We start from the raw sequence: 24,835 nt of genomic DNA, 5'->3' as shown, positions 1-24,835 counted from the left end.
CTTTATGTACTTTATTTACATCATTAATAGCCTTAAATTATGGGCTTAAGTAGGCCAAAACCACTGTAGCTTAACTTCACCCCCACAACAAAGCAGCCATCACAAACTCATGCTTATTCAAAGAACCCAAACATCAGTGCTTTCCACATTGTCCCACATACTGTGCTCAGTTTAGGATATTCAATTCAGAGTTTCAGGACTGGTACATGGATGGCTCTGAAACAATGCATATAATGACTAGTATTGGTACATGCATTGAAACACATGAGCCTGGACCCAGAACTGGGATCTGTGGGAGGCAGAGCCCTTAAGGCCCCGGGGGAGCTACATACAACAAAAGCACCATTAATGATTCATACACAGAGGGCAGAGTCGGCCACCAAAGACCTGAACAGTAGAGCTACTGGTTCAGGAAACCTTTTCCACTCAGTAGAAACTCTGGAGTGGCTGCTATTACAAACTGCAGAGGCAAAAATAAGGCTGTCAGAAAGGCATTGCCCAAGAAGTATGGAGTCCAGCAGAAGAATGGGACTCTTTGCAAGCAGCGGACCACAGTGGCCTTCTGCAGTGATGTGGGTGCTTTGTGGAATGCTTTGTTGTTAACTTGGGAAAGAAGATATGTCAAATCATGATGAATAATGGCAAAAAACAACCACAGATGTCCAGAAAATATTGTTAAATGACCTGTAGAAATAGATTCTAAGATTTTTTAAAAATTTGTTGTTGTTGAGGTTTTTTTTCCCAGCAATTAAAAATGTCACCTTTTTGTGCATCAGAGACATTTTGTCTCCTCTGCTTCCAGAAACATCAGAAACCTTCTTAACTACATGAAGAAGTGAGAGCAGCAGAGAGTTCTCTAGAAGTCCCATATTTGTTTGAAAAATTATTCTGGCATTTTGTGAGGAGTGTGACAGTCTGTTTTCCAGGGGTTGTTGGAAGCATTGCATGATGAGATAGAAAGAGTGCATGGGTGATGAAGCAGCAGCATGCAGAATAGGAGATGCATAAGGCTGTGCTGAGGCTACTCAAGAAGTCATGTGAGGGATCTCTGGCCCTGGGAATATCTGAAGTGTGAGAATTTATTGTTTAAAATCACTCAAGTACTCTTACCAGGCTTATGTTTCATTCCTATTTTCCTCTTTCTAATGTGTATTTTAAAACATTTTTACCAAGAGATTTAATAATTTCTTCCTTCTTTTTTCATTGCCCTTCCTTTTTCGGAGGAGATACTTCTTCTTTCTGCCAATCTCTGAGTAGTTTCAGTTCTCATTCTAGTTTTTGCTTATTGTTCCAGCTTCTTGGTAGTGTTTTGGTTTTTTTTTTTTTTTTCATTAGCGCATTTTTAACATACATCTCGTGTATTAAAAATATTAGAGAAAACACAAATATTTATACTCAATCTTTGTTGCTGGAGCACTTTGCCTGGACAAAGGCTATTTTCAAAAGGGTAATACTTTTAGGGCTGGATGGAGGATGAGTGAAATCTCATACTGAGATGGGACTCTGAAACAGTTATTTAGAAAGCTTCAGGAGCAGATATGTCATTTGTGTTAACAAAAAATACAGTCTATTTTGCAAATAATTTTGCTTTTCTCTTACTGGCTTGAACTAATGTTCAAGCAGTAATGGCACCTGGATAAATGTGCTGTGTTAGTTAATTAAACCATGATTCTTAATTGTGACAATTCTATCTTATTTGTAAAAGAGTTTTTGGCATGATACTAGAATTAAATTCTTGACCATTTGTATGAATTAATGTGAGACCAACAACTATTATGAAAGAATTTTTTATGAATTTTGCTTACAACTATGATTTAACTAGAAGACACAAAGAACATGAGTAGAAAGCTTAAAAAATAGAACACTTGGACCTAGGGTTTTAAAAGCAATTAAAAGCAATGAAATTATTTTCTTCCTTCTGAGCAGACAGAAGATACCACCTCAGTAATTCAAACACCTTTTCTTCTTCCTGTCTCATGTAGAAAACAGCAGCAGCGCAGGATTCTGTTTATCCCCGCCCAATCTGATGGTCCCTCTAAGGCTGCCTCTGCCTCATTTTTAGTAATATTGTCATCACTGCAGAATTACTTCTGACATTCAGATTATAAGTGGCAGGGAATCTTAAATTTAGGTCTGAATGCTTTTGGACCTGGCTGATCTGCAGGATGACAGTCAGTAAACTGTAAATCCTCATCCAGTATACAATGGAGATTTGTGCTTTGTGGAGCACAAAAATGTGGACACTGCTGAGAGTAGGGCTGATGTCTGTGTATGAAGAAAACTCCAGTTGCTGGCTTGATCCAGCCTGGAACAATCACGGTCTTGACACTCTGCTGGGACTCTGGGAGTGGGGTGAAGCTCTCTGGCTCTTTGGGACCACTGCTTCCCCAAGCTGAACATGAGCCAGTAATGTGCCCATGCAGAAATACAGCAAACAGCATCCGGGGTTGCACCAGGAAGAGCATTGCCAGCAGATTGTGACAGGTGATTCTTCCCATCTACTCAGCTTGGGTGAGACACATCTGGAGTTCTCAGTCCAGTTCTGAGGCTCCTGGTACAAAAGGGAGGAGGACATACTGAAACAAATCCAATGGAGGGCAATGGAGATGACTCATGGAGTATCAGCCTTAAAGGGGAGACTGACAGTGCTGGGACTGTTCAGCCTCAAGAAGAGAAGGCAGCTCAAAGGAACTTGTCAATATGTATAAATGTTTGAGGAGTAATGGAGAAGGAGATGGACTCTTCACAGTGGAGTCCTGCAGAGGGAAAAGAATCAATAGCCACAAATAAATACTAAGAAACTTTTTCCTCTGAGGGTAGTCAAACACTGGAAAAGATGGCCCAGAGATAGTATTTTCTTTCCATTTCTCCATTCACAGAGATATTTAAAACAAAACTGGTGTAATCCTAGGCAATGTGCTATAGGTGACTTCTCTGTGAACATGAGGGTGGACAGACGGTCTCCAAAGGTGTCTTCCTACCGCAGCCATTCTATGATGCTGTGGAAAACAAACATGAAACCTCTCTCAAGCTGTCAGATGCTAGGGATGGAGGCACGCAATATGATACAGTAACTGACACTTGTCTGTACTTACTTTTGTGAGCTCTGTGGTTGGGTATTGGAGCTAGGCTGTTCTGTACAGGAATAACATTTTTCATTTTGTGTTGGTCTATGGACATCTGTCGAAAACTTCTACCTGTGAAAGAAAAAATTATTATGGAAATAATCATAACTAGTGTGGTGCACTGTGCATTTCTGGCTTCCAGAAAAGAAAAGAAAACTTACTTAGTATTTCTCAGAAATAAAAAAAAGGTGTTGCTTAGTTCACTTTACACTATAAAAAGGACTGATTGATTTAGTACAACCTTCACATATACCCTTATTGCTTCCTTTTGTATAATATAGCTTTAGGTCTTAATATGGGCACAGTTTATTAGCTAGGTCTCTGTAAGAATCTTTGGACTCTAAATCTGTAAAAAATTATTCAAATGATTTGATTTCAAAATTGAAACTTTAGTTTGCAAAATATCCTAGTAAGGTCTCAGCCTTTGTAAGTATTAAAACAAAAACAGAGTTCAACTGCTGGTTGGAAAAGGACATTGAAAACTATTAGCAGTAAAGATGAGCTTTGAGAGGGTATTGTTGCAGATGAAAGCATATCACTGATAGAAGGCTATACTGATCCTTATTAAACTATGTTTATAGCATTTTCACCAAGAATAGTATACACTGAAAAAGGAAAGGTTAATTGGTTAATTCTGGCATGTCACTGGTTAAGGTTAAATTTAACTTAGGTCTAATACTATTAAAAAAGACAGTATGTTAGATGATGTAATGCATTTCATCACATAAAGGACACGTCTAATACTGAAAAAAGTAGAAACTCAAGCACCAACTCAACATTTTCACCACATCTTTTTCCTGAGCTGATCATATTCTGTGATGCTTGAGTCCCTCAAATTATTTTTCTTGTTATCACGAAATCTGTGATGAGCCATGTAATGAGATGTCTTGACAAGCAGCTGCTCATCCAGCATGGCTTTGCAACATAGCTCATTGAAGAGCAGGCATATGCTCTGTCAGCACACAGAGACAAGGGGAGACATGGGGTGGATGTAGCAGGACATCCTAAGCAGGAGGAAGAGATGGAATGATATTAATTGCCTTTGTGACTTTGCAGCTGGTACTTGAAAATACCTATGTGTTGTTGGGCTGTGCAAGATAAAGCTGTAGAACAATACTTTTCTAGAAGTTTTCTAAAGGTGTACAGAAGTAGCTGTCACAGCTAGCTGTAACTATGTTGCTGACTAAACAGATTCTGTGTGAAAGGAGCTACTGTGTCGGTCAGGCAAACCACCATGTTACAGTGCAGCCTTCAGCTCAGCATGTAGCAAGGTTCTGGTCTAAAAGCCTCAACAGTCCATTGACATTGGGTCAGTCTGCTGGATCCTGTGGTTAAGCTGATGTGTTTGAGCTAAAGCATGAAGAATCTTCTATGGGTGAGCTCTGCTTAACAGAAACAGAGTTCAGTTTGGTTTTCCTGTGTTTTACTCTTTAATATCTCTAGTGTCTAGTTGGTAAATTTCTTCAATAGACCTTGCATCCACTTTGCACAAAGGACTAAATATATCAATTCCAATATAGCAGAGAATCGTTTGTTGCTCTCATTAAAGCAATTCAAGTTATATTGGTTAAATTGGTTTCTGTGATGCTTATGCTGAGAACTAACGACTTATTGTGTATGTACCATTTATGGCTTTGATGACAAATGGTACAAATAATGGTACAATGGTTCATAAATGATACAAATGGTATAAAACATAATCATATTTACAAGGATGATATGAATGCTTGGAAAAGAATCCTTGTCAAGTTCTGGCATCAAGTGGAAGTTTTCTTCTACTTTTCCTTTCTATCTCTTTCACATAACATCTGGAAAAATAGTTTTTCTCTCTTTGAGACATCATCTTTGCTATCCCCAAAAGCACTTTTATGATTGCCATTATTTTTGAATAAATGGAAAGAAAGCAATTTCATTCTTATAAAATGCAGGACTGGTTGTATTTTTTTTTTTTTTAATTTTCCCTTGCATTCAGGAAGGTGAACCACATAGTAGTGAATTTTGTGTAAAAGTTGTTAATGTTATGCTGACTATCTCAAAGTAAATTGGTTCTTAAATTTGAGAAAGCGACAGCCACACTGATCAGCTTTGCTCTGCTTTCCTAGCCAAAAAATGCTTCCTATTGAACTATACCATACTGCTTATACCATCATACACTTAATAATAGCCTGTTTTTCACCTACTCAAGCAAACAGAAGGTACTGTAATAAAACCTGTAATACAGTATCATCTTACATCTGGCAATTTAGTAACCCAAAAGATGAGTGGGTGATAGGCATCTCAGAGCTGTCTTATACTTGAGACAGACTTCTGTTACCTTGGAATTTCTCTACTTCCACTATTTTTCCCTGTAGAACGTAGACAGCAGTACATTTTGCAAAAAGAGATGATTGCAAAGCTCATAAGTAAATGCTTCAGACTTTTTGATGCTAGCTCAGTACTGTGGCTGGAAAACTTTCACGAAATTTTGACAGTTCTTAGTATAGACTGTCTTTACTCTTCTCAGTGGAGGGCAGTAATTCTGAGAGAAACCAATGGCATAGTACTAAGAATTCTCATTGCTATACACAGCAACCTCTCCCCTTTGTGTAAGTGTTAATGCTCAGCTAGTAAATTGACTCATCTTTCATTCCTGGGAGCATAGATAATAGAACAAAAATCTCCAAAGGCTTTGACATATATATGTGCCAGCTGCCTTTGTAGCAAGTGAGCACAAAATTTAGCTTTGACTTTGACAATAGACATGTTCATGCAAGACAATCAACACTGTGTGTCAACAGAGAAAATAATTTTAAAATTGAGTTTTCTTTGATTATTGATACCCATAATCCTGGCTTAGGTATTCAGTGATTAGGAAATTACATGTAGTCCCCCCAGTCATGAATTGAAAAAAGAAGCATTAACACTTCAGTGTCTTTAAAAACCAGATCTTGTTTTTTCCCCCCTCAGCTAAGTCTCCTGCAGAAAGAAAGAGAAATCAATTAAAAAAACCCAACCAAATAAACAACAAAAAACCCACAAGAAACAAAGAACAACAAAAACCAACCAAAAACCCCCAAACCAACCAACCAACCCCCCCCCCCAAAAAAAAACAACAAAAAAACCCAAAAAAAACCCCACCAAAAAAAAAAAAACAAAACACCAACTCCAACAAAAACCAACAAAATATATTTTTCCTCAGGGAGAGAGCTGCCTGTACAGCCTTACTGGCTGGGCTGGAGCCAGACTTTGCTTCTCATCCCTCTAAGTCCTGCAGGCACAGCACACTGGAGACCTGGAAGCCCTGAAGCTCATACAGTAAAGGCAGTTCTAACTCACAGAAAGTCAGGTGGCTTTAATTACAGGGGCAGACAGATTTAAACCACACACATAGGCATGAAGAGGGATAAGCAGATCTTTCTATCATGAAGAAATGTGAGACAATATCTGTGTTGTGCAATGCATTCCTGTCAGACACTCTCTTCCTCCTCAGAGGATATTAATTCACATGTTTCAGAGGAAGGTCCTTTTTGCCAGCTACAGGAATAATTTTATTGTTGGAAAATGATAAATAGAGTTGGTACAAAGAAAACTGGACTTAAAGAAGACTCAGGCTTTTTATTTTCCGAGAGAAATAATAACCTATCAGAAATAAGATTACTTACCTTTCCTTTGGGCATGCAAAGATGGCTCCCATTATAACAACAAGATTTTTGTCATAGGATGTTCAAGAAACATTTTTTCTAGGAAAACCACCTATCCTTCTGTCCAGAGCAGACAAGGATTTAACTATTTTCTTAGCACTGTAGTATACTACAATATTAAGAAAAACCTGTAATCACATTTTAAATAACATGGTAGTTACTTCCATATCAAATGTCTAGCAAATTCAAACAGGAAATTTTCTCAGAAATTCCTCCAGTTTGGTTTATCCAGCTTGAACGCATTCCTGCTACTGCTGTCAAGTTCAATGATCTCAAATATCTTAGCCTCACTGTACCCTGTTATAGTGAGGTAAAGTGGAGTAAAGTAGCCCTGCAGGCATTCTTGTGTTCCATATGTGAGTTGAACCTTGCAGATTTTAGTGTAGAAGCAGTCGTGCAGAAGCAATCATTGCTGGGCATGTGGAGTCTGGGGCTGGTATGGTTGAATGAGTAGCTGAAGAGTGCATAGTAAAAAAGTAGTGGCACCTATGGAGCAGTTCTATTAAGCTTTCAGGAATGTGGCCTGGCATTCAGGCCACTTTTAAAATAGTCCCTTTTTACACAAAAAAAGCTATTTCTAGCCTTTATTTGCACAATGTATGTATAATGGCCTGTCATTCTGAAATTGCTGTCTCTGCTCTAGTTGCCAGACATGTGCAAAGACTTGCTTTTTTGTAGTTCACTTAGATTTCAGAACAGTTTGCACTATAATGCAGCTAACTGGGGGCTCTTCTTAGAGTTTCTGTTCACTCTTCTTTCCACTGAAGGGTAAAGGCTCGTGTTTCTTGGGGTAAGTGTAGATTAACTTATTGAAATTTGTACTCCTTTTAATGGTATACTGGAAAGTTTGGGGTTTGCTTCTGCTTGCTTCATTTTCAGTTAGATATTGCAGTGGTTGGAAGGCATGCTAGATGTGTTTAATTTTGGCATGAGACTAACCCCAAAGGAGATGAATTTGGAGACACTGATATATTAAAGTAAACTCCAGAATGCAGGCCAGACAGGCAGATTCATTTAAACATGGACGTGAGTCAAACAAAATAATAGATCCCATATCCAGCCAAACTTGGGTATCAAGTTCACCTTAGAATTCTAATGCTCTGCTTCATTACTGTTGCATTACAATTTCCAAACCACAGTATAAAAGCATTTGTTCCATCTCTGTAAATTTAGCAACCTGAATTCAGTTTTGGAGAAACCATAAGAACAGCTCATCAGACCAAATAGAACTGGCACTCAGGGTGGGAAGGGGTACCACTGAAGCCTGGAGTCATAATATAACTGTATGAGTAAAGTGGCATGGCATAAAGCTGTCCAGCATGGCACTGGACCTGGCTGGAGCTAGAAGCAGCTCTCAGTACAGTTACAGATTTGAGGGCAAGATTGTTCCCTTGCACATCTACATCCAGGACTAGATGTGGACACAAGGCAGTGGGTGTTAATGTGGTAGTGGGTGTTAATGTGCAATTCACAAAGCAAATATATATATATATTACCTGGAGCCACTTATTGCTCAGGTGTCTTATATACTTCCTAGATACCTGCATTTTTGCTTGCTCATCAGACCTACTTAAATCTCCCATTTCTCCTATTTCTCTTCAGCTTTCAACTCATGTCCCACCCACATGCTATCTGTGATGGCCATATAAAGGAGAAACTGAAAAAAAAAAAAAAAAGAAATGTTATTGGTCCCTACTTTTTTCTAACTCAGCCTGCCACGTCAGTAGATATTATAGGATTTAGGATATAGCAAAGGAAAAATTACCTGATGGAGAACTGGGAAGTGAGGGAAGGCAGGGAGGGCACAAAAGCACATGGTGAGATCTATCAGAGTTTAAGCCATTCATCAGTTTGTCTGAAGAAGTCCTAGTATAAACTTTGTAAGAAAGTCTTTGGTTAGAGTCTGTGTTCCAGGGATCCTCCAGCAAAGCCTGGCAGCTGTGTGTGTTGTCCAGCAAGTTGTGCTCACTTCTATTCTTTGGAGATTTGGGTGGAAAATGGTGGGTACTGAAGATGGAGGAGAAGCTTGACATTTTATTCTGGGAAGCAGTTAGGAAGGAATTGCCTGCAGTGATTGGGGGGAAGCTCTGGGTGGTGATGGATGGGAGACCCTGACATACTGATTGCTTCTTTTCTGCTATGAGGTACTTAGTGTCTGTGCTCTTTCTTTTAAAGTCAGGGGTGGTCTTACACTCATCTGGAATGCCTTTACAATTTTTATTCATAATGCAATCAAAACGGGTGATGATATCATCTACTTCTGAGGTCTCTTCTCCAGGATCTTGATCTCTGCTTCTGTCCTTCTGACTGGTTTTCTGATCATCTTTCTTATTTTTGCAAGAGAAGATCTGGTTCAGCATACTGAATCGTCCTTCTTTCTTTATAAGTCTGTTGTGCTGGGAGTGAAACTGCTGAACTGACTCAGATCTACTGGAAATACAAAACAAAATGTGATGTCAATATTACCAAACAATGAGAAAATACCAATTGTGTTACTCCATTAAAGAAGCAATAATCTGTCCAGATACATCTGCATGGGTGGTTCAAGAAAATTAGGACCCAAATTTGTAATTAACAGATTGAAAATGCTACTGTGTTAATTCACTCTTTCTTATAGATGAATTGTCTTACAATCATCTTAATGTAACTTAGCACAGCTATTTGGGAAAAATCCCCTACATTTTTCTGCCTTCAGCATCTACCAGATGTGAAGATCTAATGATAATGAAAAGAAGATCTTCTAAATCAGGTGGTCTTTGTATTATGTCATATTTGGAAAAAGATATTTCTGTTCTTTGCAAGCACTGTATAAAAGGGCACTAGTTCACCATTCCTACTGTCCCTTTCCCTTTTCCTTTTTCCTCTTTCCCATTTGCCCTTTCTTGCCTTGCTTGTGCTAAAGAGGTGAGCACAGTTTCAGACTGGTCAAGATAATTACCTATACTGACAGTGTTGCCTTTTCCAAACTAGAAATGAAATTCAAGTTAATTTCAGTATGGGAGGTAACATAAAAGTGAACCTTTATTGAAGACCTTCAAGGGCAGCTATGGAAAGATGTCCACAAAAGCCCACCCCCACAAGAGTGAGTACTTTCTTATAGGTTTTAGGAAATTAGTATAATTGATAAAAAGCAGCAATTAGGAGGAAAAGTGGTGATGCAATTCCCCCCCAAGGTCAAGCCCTTTCTCTGGAGCCCCTCCCTTGGTACTAGTTGTCCTTTGTCCATGAGAATGTATCTTGCAGAGTTCCCAGAGTTTCCAGGAAGAACCAAGACAGCATGGCGCTTTGTCTCCCCTGGGACTTGGAGCTCTGGAATTTGTTTTATCTTTTTGTCTAGGGAAAGGCCATGGAAAATTACTGGGAAAACTAACCACAAGTACAACAGGCTATAGAGCTACAAATATATGTGCAAAGAATACAGAGAACATATAAAAGAGAAAAAGGCAAAACTGAAAATGGTATCAGTATTGCTGTAGTGGTTTTGAGATGTAATTTTTTGTTTAATCTCTGACCTTCTCTAATAGACAAGAGTGCAGGAGAAAGGGGAGACGTAATATTACCTGTGTCTCACAAAATACTAACTTCTGACTGGAAAGGAGGAGAAAGCACAAAGTAATGGTGAGATAAATGTAAGCCCATACTTGAAGTAGAAGAATGGAAACTAATTAGATAACAGCTGCTGAAAAAGGAAGAATGCAAAGAAAGGAAGATTGTAACCAATAAGTCTTTTGTTATATTTTTTAACAGACAAGAACTCAGAATAAAAAAACACATCAAGATAGAGAAAGAAAGAACACTAGGATAATACTACCAAACCTTTATTCTGAGGATGAGAACTTGAGATTTATTTTATTTTCTTTCAAAGCTGCTTTTGTGTTCAGTGTATCTGTCTGTCTGATTACATGAGCACATAGTGCAAAGAGATTTCAAAGAAGTGGAAGTTACATATATTTGACGGCTGAAATTATTCTATTATACAAATTTTCTACATGAAGGTGACTGAGCAAGAGTTATACACACATCTTCTTCAGAGGCCTCTGCTGCTTGGTAGAGTAGTATACAACCTCAGTGAAGAGTCTTTGTAAAGAGAACTGATTGTAGTGTTTCAAAATTGGTGGAAAATGAAACGAGTATTGCCTATGAATCAAGGAAACACACTGAGGGCTCAAACTTTTCAGTAGCATTCAAAAAGCAATAAATTTGTTTTCTAGTCTGTGGCAACACGTGAGGAAGATGTGAACTTTACTCTTACCTGCTCTCCTGAGTCAGCAGCTTGATGCATGCTGTGTGCCCACAGTATATTGCGTATGCCAGAGGAGTGTTTTCATTGATGTCTCGAGGGCTGCTGTCTATCCCTAGTTCTAGCAGTGTCTGCACACAGTCAGCTTTCCCTGCTGCTGCAGCCCAGTGCAATGGAGTCCTACAGGAAAGGGGGAGTATCATTAAAAGAGATGAACAGATTTGCAATCAAAGCTACTAATGACATAGTGAGATGTGCATAGGATATACTACTTGTCCAGATTCATAATATACATTTTAAGAAATCCTCCAGCCGACTTATTCCACACTGTTGTAGCTGCACTTATTTAGGTGCAGATAAAGTAGAATATGGGCTGCAGAATGCCTATACCTTATATAGCAGGACCTCTTCCACAGCTGGAATTGTAGAGTAGGAGAAGTGCCTGAAGTTTTCAGAGCAGAATTTAAAAAAAACCTTCACAGTGTCCACTTCATAGGGACAAACTCTTCTCATCTTTACACCAACCACAATTAGCCACGGTTGGCAGAGGACTCTCTGTGAAGGTAATAAGAGAAGCCTCTCCAGAAGAATGACAAGGACTGAACACATCTACCAAACTGCCACTTTGCCAGTTTCTGAGTTCTATGATAGGCACAGACCAGAGCACATAAAATTGTTTTGAATCTCTGCAGGAGAATCAAACTGATATTGTTCTTGGCGTAAAATTTGCATCTTGTATTTGGAAACTTTTGTCCAGTTTCCAAATTGCTCTTGTGAAAAACATGAAAGCACAGACAACGCCACAAGAAAAGGGTTTAAGAATAAAAAAAAAAAAATAAAATTGACATTTTTCTCTCTATTCCTTTTCAGTCTCAGTGATTTCAGAGTGAGTGCAACCAGAAACACAATAGAATGAAAATCTTATAGATGTGTTTGTAACGAAAAGCTTACCTTTTCCCTCTCCAAGTATAATATATTCTGTGGAAATATCTGAGCATGTGGAATATGTGGCCATGTCTTAATGAACTTTGAAGTGTAGGCAATCTCCTCCCTTTGCTCTTCTTTCCACAGAAACACAGCCTGCTCAGCTACATTTTAATGATGATTAGAAACTGCTCCAGAACCCTGTTCATTTTATTTCTGTTCCATTTTATTGCACTTTTCCATGAAGAATGATATTATTTTAAGTATCTAAAGGCCTAAGCCAAGAAAACCTTGGCTCTTGCTTCACTGAGCAGAATAATCGATATGAACAGCCAGCTGGTTGTCTTTGCATTAAATAAATTTATGAGCAAAGTTCTAAGGAAGGTACTTGTGGGGTGAAAAAGAGGGAAGATGAGTCTTCTGTACTTATGAAATAGAGATTTAATCACAGAAGAAATCACAGGTCTTTTCAGAATGGAAAGTGAGGGTCCTCTGGTCCTATAGGAGTATGGTATTTTCATCTTAAATACAACAAGAGAACACTACCATATCTTAAATACAAATAACAGCAGGATCCTGGCTTCAAGTTGCAGGATCCTGTTGTATTCTTTTAAAAGAATGTTCACTTTTGATTGAAAGAAGCTTAGGTGAGTACTTACACAAATAATCTTCTCTTTTTCTAGCACAACAGAAAGCTAAATATCATTCTTTCTAGTCAGTTATCATACTAAGTAAATACATGTGAGCTGGACTGGTTTGCAGTGTTTCTGGGCAAGCACAGATCTCTGTGGAGTGCAGGGCATTACTAGGCCATGGCCTGTGTAACAGGAAACATGATTACATAACAAACAGAGCTGGTCTCAAGTTATTAGAAAGGAAGCAGCAATTTCAGAGTTTCCATGGTTACCTGTCATCCACATCAAGGGCCTGCAGGTTGCACTTTGGGACTTTAGCAAGCTCACTGATGATATCGCTGTAGCCTGCAGCAGCAGCAATGTGCATGCATGTTTTACCATTCTCATCATCATAATTTATTATTGATGGTCCTTGCCAGTGGTCCAGAATGATGGAACACAGAATCCTGTTGCCACTCTGCAAGGAAGTTAAGAGAAGTAAAGTGTTTTACAATGGAGCTCACACCAGGCTGTATCTTCTCTGCTAGAGAATGCTAAATACAGTAATTCTTCAGGTATTCTACAGGTATTCAGTAATTCTACAGGTATTCTTCTGTGTGTATACCAGAATCTCCAGATATGAAAGCCAAAATCTTCCAATCTTCAGCTGGGGATTGTGCTTTCTTTATTAATTTTCTAAAACAGTCTGAACACAGGAAAAATAAATAATGAACCATTGCAAATATCTCCAGAAGTTGTACAGTGTAAATAGAAATTACTTGTGGTTTTTGCTGTTTTGCTAAGCCAGAGTCCAGAAACACAAGCTTATATTTTCCAATAGAAATTTAGACCTGAAAAGAACCTCAGAAAATCAACCCGTATCTGTAAGTCTGTCTCAGTACACTTAGGAAAGCCATGTCAAATATTTGTTCAAGTGCTTCTTGAAAACTTCCTTAGCTAGTTTGCTGCAGTGTCTGGTGTCTTAATAGAAAGTCGACATTGTTCTCTAACCTGCAAATGAAATTGAACATTTTATATCCTACCTTAGTGGAAACAGAGCAAAAGAATTAATTACTTTTTTATAACAACAGAAACACAAGGTAGCAAAGGTCTTTCTGTATCATCAAATTCAATCTCTGCAATCACTTGAAGCCACGTTACCTCATCACTCTCATAAACTTTGTCCATTAAAGGCAATTAGGTTCTTTTTGCCCCATTTCTCTCAAAGGAACAAAGTTCAAGAACTTCTTTGTTTTTATGATTTATATCTCTAAATTCTATTCATACTCAGGGCCAATTATATCCTTTTGTTTCTGTTCCAGAATTATTATTTAGGTTAAATACTCATTTCCTCTTACTGGTACTTGCTCTTCAGATGTATTTATAGGCAATCATCACATCTCTTTTGAATTGTTCTCTTGCTGCTCTAACCAATCATGGTCTTTTAAGGGTTTTTTTAAAAAATATGCTTTCTGTTTCTCTCATTTACCTAGTAACCCATTTCCTATTGTGTTTTAGTTGTGTTTCCTTGAAGAGGCATGATTAAAATTGTACTAGTCATACAAACATGTTTTTGCCAGATCTTATACAGTGACACTGCTCTTCCTTATTTGTGTTAGAAATACCTCTTTTGGTATGTCATAGCACAGCATTTGCCTCATTCACAGCTGTGTCCCATTAGAAGCTCCTAGTCATTCTGGAATGACCCTTTACACCTCAGTCCTTCCTTAGTTTTTTTCCAAGCATAGAGTTTTTAGTTTTGGGGAGAACCTTCTGTTACTAGCACCAAAGTGCCTGATTTATACATTTATTCCTCTTCAATTTTGTCCCATTTGCATTGCTCAAGATTTAAAGGTGATCCATATTCCTGTATGATATCCCCCATTCCTTCCTGTTATTGTCTTTCAGTTTTTTATTATTGGTAGATTTTATCAGAAAGCTCCAGTATTATGTGTCAAGTTATGATGAAAATATTAAACAAGAGTAATATGAAGTCTTATCCCTGAAAGTAATTTCCTTCCAGCCTCTATTCAACATTTAATCATACTCTTGTTTTCTGGATTTTAAGACACAATTTCTTTTGCTTTTATGTACTTTTGTATCTTATTTTGTAAGATGGATATTTATTCTAAATATATCTTTTAAGGATGGGTAGACATCCATTATCTCAAGCCTCCACTATACACTTTTTGTCTTTGCTCTTGAGATTCAGCTTCCTGCCAAATTTTGCACGATTGAGAGGATACATTCCAGGTCCCTGGAATATTCTGATCTCACAACTACTCAGTCCAGCTGAGAATTTCCTTAACTTATCAAAAAATGTCCCCCTGAAATCAGGAATTTTGTTTTCCATGCACTTTGCTTAATTTAGAGTCTAATCTTCATCATGTAATCCAAGCTTATTTTCTATGACTAGCATTTTGTAACATCCTAATTACATGTTCAAATTGTTATTAAGTTATAGTTGTCTGAATATCTAATGATAAGAGGAGTGTTGATCCTCATGTTCAGGAATACTGAGATTCTATGAATAACTGTTGTTTTTATTGTCCAGTCCTTATGCCAGATGCCAATATCCTCCATAGTAGTATAATTCCCAGTTACATATTTTCATCATTAGCATCAGTGAAATCCCTAGTCACATTCAGGGCTAACAAAATCTAGAAGTCTATTACATACTTCTAGTACTACCACAATAAATATCTATCTGTTATCATCCTTCTCTAAGTCAGTTTTGATACAAAAAATAATTTACATTAATACTTTACTACTCATGTTCTAGTGACTCTACTATTCCTCCAGTTTTACACTATCTTGCTAAGTCCAGATTTCACACCCTGCAGCTGCAGTTTCAGTCCCTCCATGTTCTTGTACAACTCTTAGCATTCACATAAGAAATTTCCCACTGTTCTGACTGGCATTTTATACTTTTACAGACTGTTCTGTCTTCCACCAATCTTCTGCTTTCTAGACTAAACAGATAATTTCAACCTCCCTGTGCAAGTCACTTTTCCAACTCACTTATTATACTTGGTGCTTGCTTTTGGCCTGTTTCCAGTTTGTCTACAGTTTTTTTCAACCACGGCACTCCAAACAACACAATTATCCAGCAGAGGCTTCTCTCCTGACATTGCAAATTACTTCCTGTAGCCCACATTTACCATACTTCTTGTTAATATTTCCCAGAATGATGATTGTTTGATTTATATCAACACCATAACTTAAACTGCTTCTCACTTTTGTAATCTGCTAGTCTTAATTTTGCACAAAAATCTTTAACTTTTTCCCAATTCTGTATACAGTGTTATTTTATTAACTTCAGTTAATTCCTACAATTTCTCAAAATAATTCTGAATTTCATCCTCACCCATGAAGTACTTGATATCCCTGTAATTTGATTTTCACTGTGGGTTAGATGTGTATTCTGTATTTCAACACCTCATTATGGAACAAATAAAAACATTCTCATGATACATCCCTGGTTGGACAGTCTAGGAGATATTCACCTCCGAAGATTATTTGAATTGTCTTGAATGTGGCTGATAGAGAATATATGATGTGTGATACAAGTCTCTGGTTGATTTTGATGGCATCACTCCTTCTTCTTCCCCTGTGGGACATCTTGGAAAGAATTCTGTGTCTATTATAGCAGGTTGTGCTTATAAAAATTGTGCTATTCCATGTGATTAAACTTGCATGTACTGCTCAAATGTGAAAGGAACAAAGAATTAGACTTTTAATGACCACTGTATTTGCCACATGCTTAGCAAGGCTTCTGTGCCATGTGATGAACTTTATCTTGCCACTTTTCCAGAATTTTTGTGTTTTATTAAATGGGATTAAACTGATTAATTGACACTCAAACAAACTATACCTAACAGCTTCTTATCTGAGGAAGCAGTAATTGCTTTGAAGATGGCTACGAAAACTCTGCCTTGTTTCAGCAATTCAAAAAAAATTTGTTACTTCCATTTTCTACGTAATCAAAGAATATTTCCTAATATTTTAACCTTCCGCTGTATGAGATTTCTGGGCAACTGCTCAGTGGGTTTACAGCTCTCTCGTCTTAGGAATGCCTTCTTATTTTTAAATTCCACTTGGCTCTTCTAAATTGCATTCAAAATTCTCCTAAAATGCTTAGAGTGCCCTTATTCTTAGACTGATAGCTTTGAGCTGTGGTCACCAAAAATGTAGTGCTCCTGTGGTAAATTTACTACAGTACTATTGTTAGACCAGGATGTTCTCTGGTAAATTTACCATAGGAAAATTATGTGGTTTTGTAACCTTACTGTACGCATCACTGATTTTCATCTTCCCTTTTTGTATTCAAATTCTTTAGAGCAGAGATTAAAATGTTCTCAGAGATTATCAGTAATTTTTGCTATGTGTTTCTAAATAGTACTGCAGGACTTCTCCCCACCCCTCCCCTGCCCCTCCCCCAGGCTTTGTTACACCTTTGTCCCATCTCACACTTTTATCTGCTTCCAACCATTATCAATTCTCCTCAGTGAAATGTTCTTCCTCAGATCCCTTATCTCAATTAAACATACTTTATTGTTCTAGGGTGACTTTACTTGTCCCAAACCAGGATATTTATGAAGAAGACATGTCCTAAAGCCTGGATCCATGAGCTCATGTAAGAAAAACTGTGCTTTATGCAAATTTTTGTCTGAGATTTCTATCATCTCCAGACAATGGCAAACAGCCAAATCACTAACAGATATTTTGCTCTGACACTTGATTACAACTCCGGTTTCTATAAGTTGGTTGATGAAAGTCAGACTTCTGAGAGTTGCATCTCTCAGTGCTTTCCAAATAAGAAAATAATTATTCAGGAAGTATCTATCTAATCAAGTACCTGAGGAGAATCCTGAACCTCTGGGACACTTTTCTAGTTTCGGCACTTCTTTCAGCTACGTCTACTCAATTTATCCTCATTGTTACTGCAGCCATGGTTCTTATACTTCGCTCTTTCTATGTCCAACTCATAAGCAGAACAGTAATTTTACTTGGAATGTTTCTTGTCACTTACATAATATTTTACCATAACATTGCATTTTATTCTGCCAGGTCTTCAGTCATAAACACTGAGATGTTTGTTTTTTGTTTCTACTGTACTGTATAGACAGCTATTTTTTTCCCCTCTTCAGAATATTCTAGTAAACTACATAATGAGATGTCATATGAAGGAGTCATATGAAAGGAGTCTGCTAAGCCTTGTACCAGTAATGGTGGGATGGGTAGAGGAACAAGCTATGGACCACTTAACTGGTCTCATGAAACCCAGATAAAATACTTTTAAAATATTCTTCTCCCAAGTAAATGCCTCTGGAGATTATATGGTTAGGTCGTATTAGTTTTCCTATATTTCCTGTCTGTTTGTATTAGCATGCAGTTAAAGCTTTCTTATATCTATAGCCATATTTGCCAGGTGGAAAATCCTCACTAGAAGTTCTTGATGTTGGTCCTTATCATTAGCATTGAACTTTAGGTCTGTCTGTGTTTTCCTCTTTTTCATTCTGTCATTTTTTTGATTCCTCAATTATGAACCCAAAGCCACCCATGAGTGGCTTGAGATTTTAAGCATTATTTCACTTCTTTCTGCAGCAACAAACAAATACTATCACGATTGCACTACTCTGGGAGGTAACTCACTTTTATAAAAAAAAGCAAAATTAATTACATTTACATAATGTAATTATGTACTTATTTACATAAGTACTTCCAGCTTCTTCCTGGAAACCATCTATGTGTACCACTGGGTGCTGTTTGAATTTTATGTTAGAGAATCCAAGCCCTTTTGTCTTTCCTCTTATCCTTCACAAACAGACAAACACACATAGAATACTTTAATCTGAAATTAACTGTAACACCAGCAGGACCATTGGAAAATAAACCAGCCCAACGAAACAAGAATCTTTTTCTCCTTTGCTGAAATAAAGAAACATGAGCCATCTAAAGTATTTTTGAGCAACCCATAGCAAAATTCGAACAAATAACTTGTCTGTGGACTTCTTCCTTTATAACTCCAGATGAAGCTATTGTGTTGGTAAATACATCTTTCCCTTCAAATAATGTTTTAACCTTTTTCCCTATTCTGAAATTCAGTATTTACCAAAAGCAAAAGCCATTCCACATGGATCTCGATTGGATCTTGAAAAGCCTCGATCTTTAACTCAAGGCTATTCTGGCAGAAATTGTATGTTTAGTTACAGCTACACTGGCAAAACTCAACTATTCTTCCAATACATTCTTTTCCCTTATGTGATTAATTTCACTGAAGTGCCATTTTCCTCATATTCACATGCAGAGCACTGGAGCAAAGTATCACATCATTACTTTCACTGTAATATGATTTTGAACTTCATCCTAGAATCAGAGCAAGACAAATGTTGTATCAGCTGTGAGGATAAGTCAGGTTGGAATCAGATATTAAGGCAGAAAAACATATTCCTACCTTGTGGTAGGTGCAGTGTCTGCTTTTTAAGGATGGAGCAAACAGTGCAGTGGGAAGTGTCCTTATATTGGACTGTTTGGCTCGCTGAAGAGTTTTGCACACAGTGGTGCTTTCTGCCATATATCAAGGATTTCCAGCACCTCCCACTTCTGCACCCAAGACTAGACAAAGCTAAGGAATGGAAACACCTTCACTCTACCTTGACTGCTGTCATTTCCTGATGCTAGATGGCTGAACTTGCCAGTGGAGAAGTGAGCTAAATTCAGAGCACCCTGTGGTTTCTCTGCCCTGAGAGGACACAGAAAACTGGTCTCAGTGATGAAGAAAGAAGCAAGTCATAATACCATCTTCACCTTTCCTCCTGCCAGGGAAACTGTGCCAGAAATTCCCCAAATACAGCCCAGGCACTTCACAGGGTGTGTTTCTGATGGCAAACCAACACAAATTAACAACTCCTCTGATGCCATTGTAGATACATTGGTGAGATTCAGTCAGCTCACAGAGAAGCTCATTCGTCTTCTCCCAACCCAAGTGCTGAAGCTTTACACACCCACTGAGACAGCATCTCTGCAGAGTCAGAGCAATCCAGCTTGGCTTGACTTTGTGGTACTGTGGGAAAGAGAATGTGTTGTTGTACAGGAAAGTTGGTCCTGTGGTCCTCAGAGCATTGCTGCCTCTGGTACAGCTAGGGCACATTATGTTTTTAAAGTATTTTTCCTTTTAGCAGCCTTAATGTGTGTTGGAAAAAGGTACCAAATGACAAAGGCAGTCATGGAGGCGTGATTCTGGCTATCATATGTCCCTGCCTCTCTAACCCTCACTGCATGAAACACTAGCCAAGTCTCTGAGAATTTACTTTTCTTTGGAGTCTAAGTGCATATGATTTACTGTGTAAATGACTATGACTATGACTAAAATCACTCGGCAACTTTCCCCTGCTATTTCATTGTGTTAAGGACTGATTTCTCCAAATGAGCTGTTTACATGCTTTGGAAAAGAGGTAATTTTTAAAATCTGCAGAAGAATAAGGATTTATTCTATCAGAGAAATGGAAGCATTTGTCTTTTGTCAGGCATAGGAGATCAGGACATGTATAGATATGCAAGAAGTGTGTTGCACGTACATTACTCATATTCTGGCATCCACGCTGGAGTTACACATAGATTGTGTGCTGGGAAGAGGTTTGGCAATTATTCTGTACTTACCTACAGGATTTGCCCAAGACAAATTCCTTCTAAGCTCAGTGGGAATTCTGCAATTGATTACATCAGACATTTGACTGATGTGAACAATTACATTGTACATGTCTATGGCATGTACACACTTGAAGGGCTTACTTTTTAATAGTTTATTATTTCTGTAAAAGTTTTTCTGATGATCTGGCTGTACTGGTGAGTTTTTGTATCAATACTGCAACTTTGCAGATGATACAAAACTGGGAGGAGCTGTTGGCAACCTCCAGGGCAGGGAGGCCCTGCAGAAAGACCTTGATAAATTAGAGAGATAGGCAATCATCAGCCATACAGATGGCAACAAAGCAAAGCGCTGAATTCTGCACCTGGGATGCGGCAGCCCTGGATGTACAGACAGAGTGGGGAATGAGAGGCTGGACAGCAGTGCCATGGAAAGGCCCTGGGGCTCTGGTCCATGGCAAGCTGAACATGAGCCAGCAGTGCTCTGGCAGCCAGGAGGGCCAAGGGTGTCCTGTGGGCATCAGGGACAGCATCACAGCCAGGCAAGGCAGGGGATTGTTCTGCTCTGCTCTGCACTGGGGCAGCCTCACCTCGAGTGCTGGGGCACTTTTGGGTGCCACAGTATAATCAAGTTATTAAACTATTAGTGAGCATCCGAAGGAGGGTAAAAAATGAAGACGGTGAATGGACTGCAAGGAAGCCATATGAGGAGCAGCTGAGGTCACCTGGTCTGTTCAGCCAGGAGGAGACTGAGGGGAGACCTCATTGCAGTTACAAGTTCCTTATGAGAGGAAGAGGAGGGGCAGACAGACTTCTCTTCTTTGTGGTGACCAGTGATAGGACCCAAGGAAATGGCCTGAAGCTGTGTTGGGAGGTTAGGTTGGACATCAGGAAAGTTTCTTCACCCAGTAGGTTTTTGAGCACTGGAATAGGCTCCCCAAGGAAGTGGTCACAGCACGAAGCCAGAGTTCAAGAAGAGTTTGGACAGTGCTCTCAGGCACATGATGTGACTCTTGGGGTGACCTGTGCAGGGCCAGGAGTTGGACTCAATGATCCTTGTGAGTCTCTTCCAACTTAGCTTATTCTGTGACAACTTGAAGTGAAGAAATAGGTTGCAGCTATATAAAAAATATGAAGCAGCACCCAGGAACATCCTTCATCACGGGAATTTATGTGTCTGTACTAAATAATTCTTAAAATCCTTCCTGTCATGGTTTAGGCCTGGGTCAATTAATACTTTCCCTACCAGTTCCTGGAGCTAATATTGGTGCCAGATCATTCCCAGTAGGTGGTCTGTGTACAACCATTCTGTTTGGGTAAGAGAATATAGCAGTAGGGACACAGGTTGTCCTATGAAAGTTTGCCTCAGTACCAGAGCCAAGACTCAAAACACATTTAATTCACTGTTGCAGACAGTGTCACAAATATTTAGGGCACTTTATGGAAAAAGCTTCTGCTGGTAGCAAGTTTATTTCTTACTCAAAACTATTTGCAAATTCTCTTCCATCTTGTTTTGCAACTTGACAGCTCACTCTGTAGATCCCTGCTGCTATGTAATGTTCCAGGCTCCACAAGCAAGAGTTGTACCATTGCTGGAATGACAATATTTACAAAAGAAAGTGATTTTAAAACCATGTATTTAAAAAATGAAAATATATTTTTGACTTGTTAACAGTCAAAATTGTCTTTAAAACTTAGTGACATAAAAAAGGATATCACCTTCTTCATGTTCTTCCTTTCAAGCCATCTTTAGAAAACTGCATTAAACAAGGAGAAATGAAGGACAACTTGGAGGGAAAGAAACCTGCCTGAAACCAACTAGACAGTGAACCATGTCCAGCAAATGCACCTTTTCTGGTCAGTCCAACAACAGACATATCTGGAGTAGAGAAACACTCACTGGGTTTTTAGATGTCTTTGGAAGTCTCTCTGAATTCTTCCACTGTATGTAGCCCACATGAAAAAATGGGATGCTGGGCAGAGAGAAGGAGAGAAGTGATCCCTTGGGAGAGATTCTGAGCCACCACTGACTTCTCTGGCCCCTTCCTCTGCTCTGGCTGGATAGCCAACTGTGTCCTTGAGATTTCCTGCAGCAACAGAGACATTCTTTCCTAGAGATCCAGGCATTTAAGTGTGCTTTCACCTTCCAACCAGTTACAGAGAAACCACAATGCTCGGTCAGCCAAACACAAATTAATACTTATGCATTTCTTTTACAGTGTGTTTTATATATACAGGTATTTCACCCTCTTCTCTGGAAACAGAGGAATGAAATAACTGCATTGCTGCTATGGAACAAATATGCTGGCTTCTAAGTTTTTAAAAATTTGCACTCCAAACCAGCCTATTAAAAAATCATAAGCACATCTCCCCATGGCAGAATATTATTTTTAACAGCTTCTTTCTAGTTGCATTCTTTTCTATTCCTACAGGTTTGTACTTCTTCACTTAAAAAAAAAAAATCTGTTTTTTTGTTTATCCTTTAGTGGAAAGCTGATATTTTCACATAATCATATGACTTTGGGAGCCAGAGACTTTGAGAATGAGACAAAGAAAATTCTGGTAAAAATGATGATAATTGGCAAGGCAATGTAGCAGGATTCCAAATCTTCCCAGGCTGTTTCCAAGTATTACTAATATTCTTATAGTATAGTACTGTGTAACATGATAGTGCGTGCTGTATGGTATATATTATATTTTACCAGGATTTCAATAATACCATTATGTAGAATTGTTAGAATGGCTTTACCCTTTGTCCCTGTATCAGTTAACAGTTTTGTATTTTAAAGGTGTGTTTCCTTTTCACTACAGTAATTAATGCTGGCTGAAGTGAAAGGAGAGAAATACCTCCTGAGACACTTTTAATAGGTCTATCTGCACCAGCATATAGAAATACTGCATGTGTAAAAAATGTGGCATGAGATACTCTCACACCAAACAGTAATGATCAGTTTTTTTGACACTGATACACTTGCACTTAAGATGTGAACTTGAATGGCAGGAGATTAGAGCTTCTCGAAAGATCAGACCCTGTTGTGGGCAAGGTCTGTCTGGTTACATGGATGAGATTGATCATCCCGTGATGCCTGATGGAAGACAAAGCCACAAACATACAGTCTTTGAAGGAGTCAGCACAGAACAATGACTTCATGTGAAATATGCCCCTTGCCCATGAATTTGGGTTTGAATGGTGGGTAATGATTTTCATATGGTCCTTTCAGCCCCATGCGAACAAGCTGCCTCTTTCCTGTAACTTCTGACACAAGTTTCTGTGCCATGTCTGGTCTTCCCCTCACTGCATGTAAAAAAAAGAGAAATTAAACAGAGGGCCCTATTCAGCCAAAAATAACCCCTGCAGCTGTACTGCCTGAGCTCTGTGAGTCTCTTGTTCTCTGAAGATATTTATACAATTCTTAAAGGAAAAATATCTCCTTTCCAGCAGTCACAGAGGAGGCTATTAGACATAGTGATGATCCCATCCAGCAGAGCTGTTGTTCTGTTCTCTGTCACAGCAGAGAAAGTTGTGCCTGTCCACAGTATCCAAATCTCCTGGGCCTAAATGGGCAGCAGAGAGCACTGGCTGCAAGTTGTTGATTTCTTGGATAAGAGTTTTCTTATTTGCGTAAGAGAAATGTGAACAGATCTATTTCACGCTCTGGTATTTCAAATGACACTTCTGGACCTAGAATGTGGAGAAGTATGTGGATGGAAGAAGCCATTTATAAGGTTTCATGGCAGAAATCCCACAATAAGGGAAAAAGGGGTGTGTGTGTTATTCTGCACACTTCCTCTTGATTTCTGGGAGCAGCTTAAAGGAAAAGAGGGCATTTGTGACTTCCTTCCACCTGAGGGCAAGTGTGTTTTGTGCAGTTTCTGATTCCCCATTTCTCAAGACTTTTTCTTTCATTTGTGAGAGAAGGGTGGAGGTGAGAGTTAACAGTGGAATTAAATAATAAACATACAAAATACAGAATCAAGGAAAGCTTAAAGAAGGAGAGGAATTCTGAAGGTTATAAAGTGGATTCACTTTTGTTTTTCTGTTTGTCAGACAGTTTCTCCCCAGAGCTATGATATAGACCACTGGCTATCATGCAGAAGTTTGCATGAGATTCAGATGTTTCCCACAGGAAGCAACCAGAACTGGAATAAGCCTGGTAAAAATGCACAACAGGTAATAGAGTAGATACCTTTAATCTCCTAAGGCAAATAACAAGTCCAATTTAAGACTGATTAGGATTAAAGAAGAACAAAACTTTTGAAATAAAACCAGTTGCAGAGATCAAAATATACCTCTACTTCAGAAAAAAAAAGTTATGCCTGTTATATGTTAATCATATTTGTGAAGCTGTGGTTGAAGAAAGGATATTATTTGTTCAGATGTCCTTACCCCATAACAAATTAAGTATATGGCAGTTCAGAATTTTAAATTTCCTTGTTGACACTTCTTTTAAGAAGAGCAAACTTAGACCAAAAGATGAGGATGCAAATATTTGGTTATTGTATGAAAATGTTGCTGGATTTTTGTGTGAATTCTATTTTGGCTTACCTGTTGTGCACGTGTTTTGAACATAGATACTGGAACTGCTATGGTAAGAAAGCATG

At 38.5% G+C, this 24,835-nt stretch overlaps 1 protein-coding gene across 1 annotated transcript in view; it reads right to left on the bottom strand.

The window, feature by feature from the left end:
* ANKRD55 (ankyrin repeat domain 55) overlaps positions 1–24,835 on the bottom strand; it is a 47,549-nt gene that overhangs the window by 2,707 nt on the left and 20,007 nt on the right. Inside the window, exons 7-10 of the mRNA XM_053968802.1 lie at positions 12,877–13,061; positions 11,058–11,225; positions 8,571–9,235; positions 3,096–3,197 (exon numbers count right to left, since the gene is read on the bottom strand). Of these exons, the coding sequence (XP_053824777.1) occupies positions 3,096–3,197; positions 8,571–9,235; positions 11,058–11,225; positions 12,877–13,061 (1,120 nt within the window). The remainder of the gene's footprint in view (positions 1–3,095; positions 3,198–8,570; positions 9,236–11,057; positions 11,226–12,876; positions 13,062–24,835) is intronic.

The sequence above is a fragment of the Vidua chalybeata genome, chromosome Z, assembly GCF_026979565.1.
Source record: "Vidua chalybeata isolate OUT-0048 chromosome Z, bVidCha1 merged haplotype, whole genome shotgun sequence".
NCBI classification, from domain to species: Eukaryota; Metazoa; Chordata; class Aves; order Passeriformes; family Viduidae; genus Vidua; species Vidua chalybeata.
The sequence above is the reverse complement of the archived record's forward strand: the minus strand, read 5'-3'. Positions and strand labels throughout refer to the sequence as shown.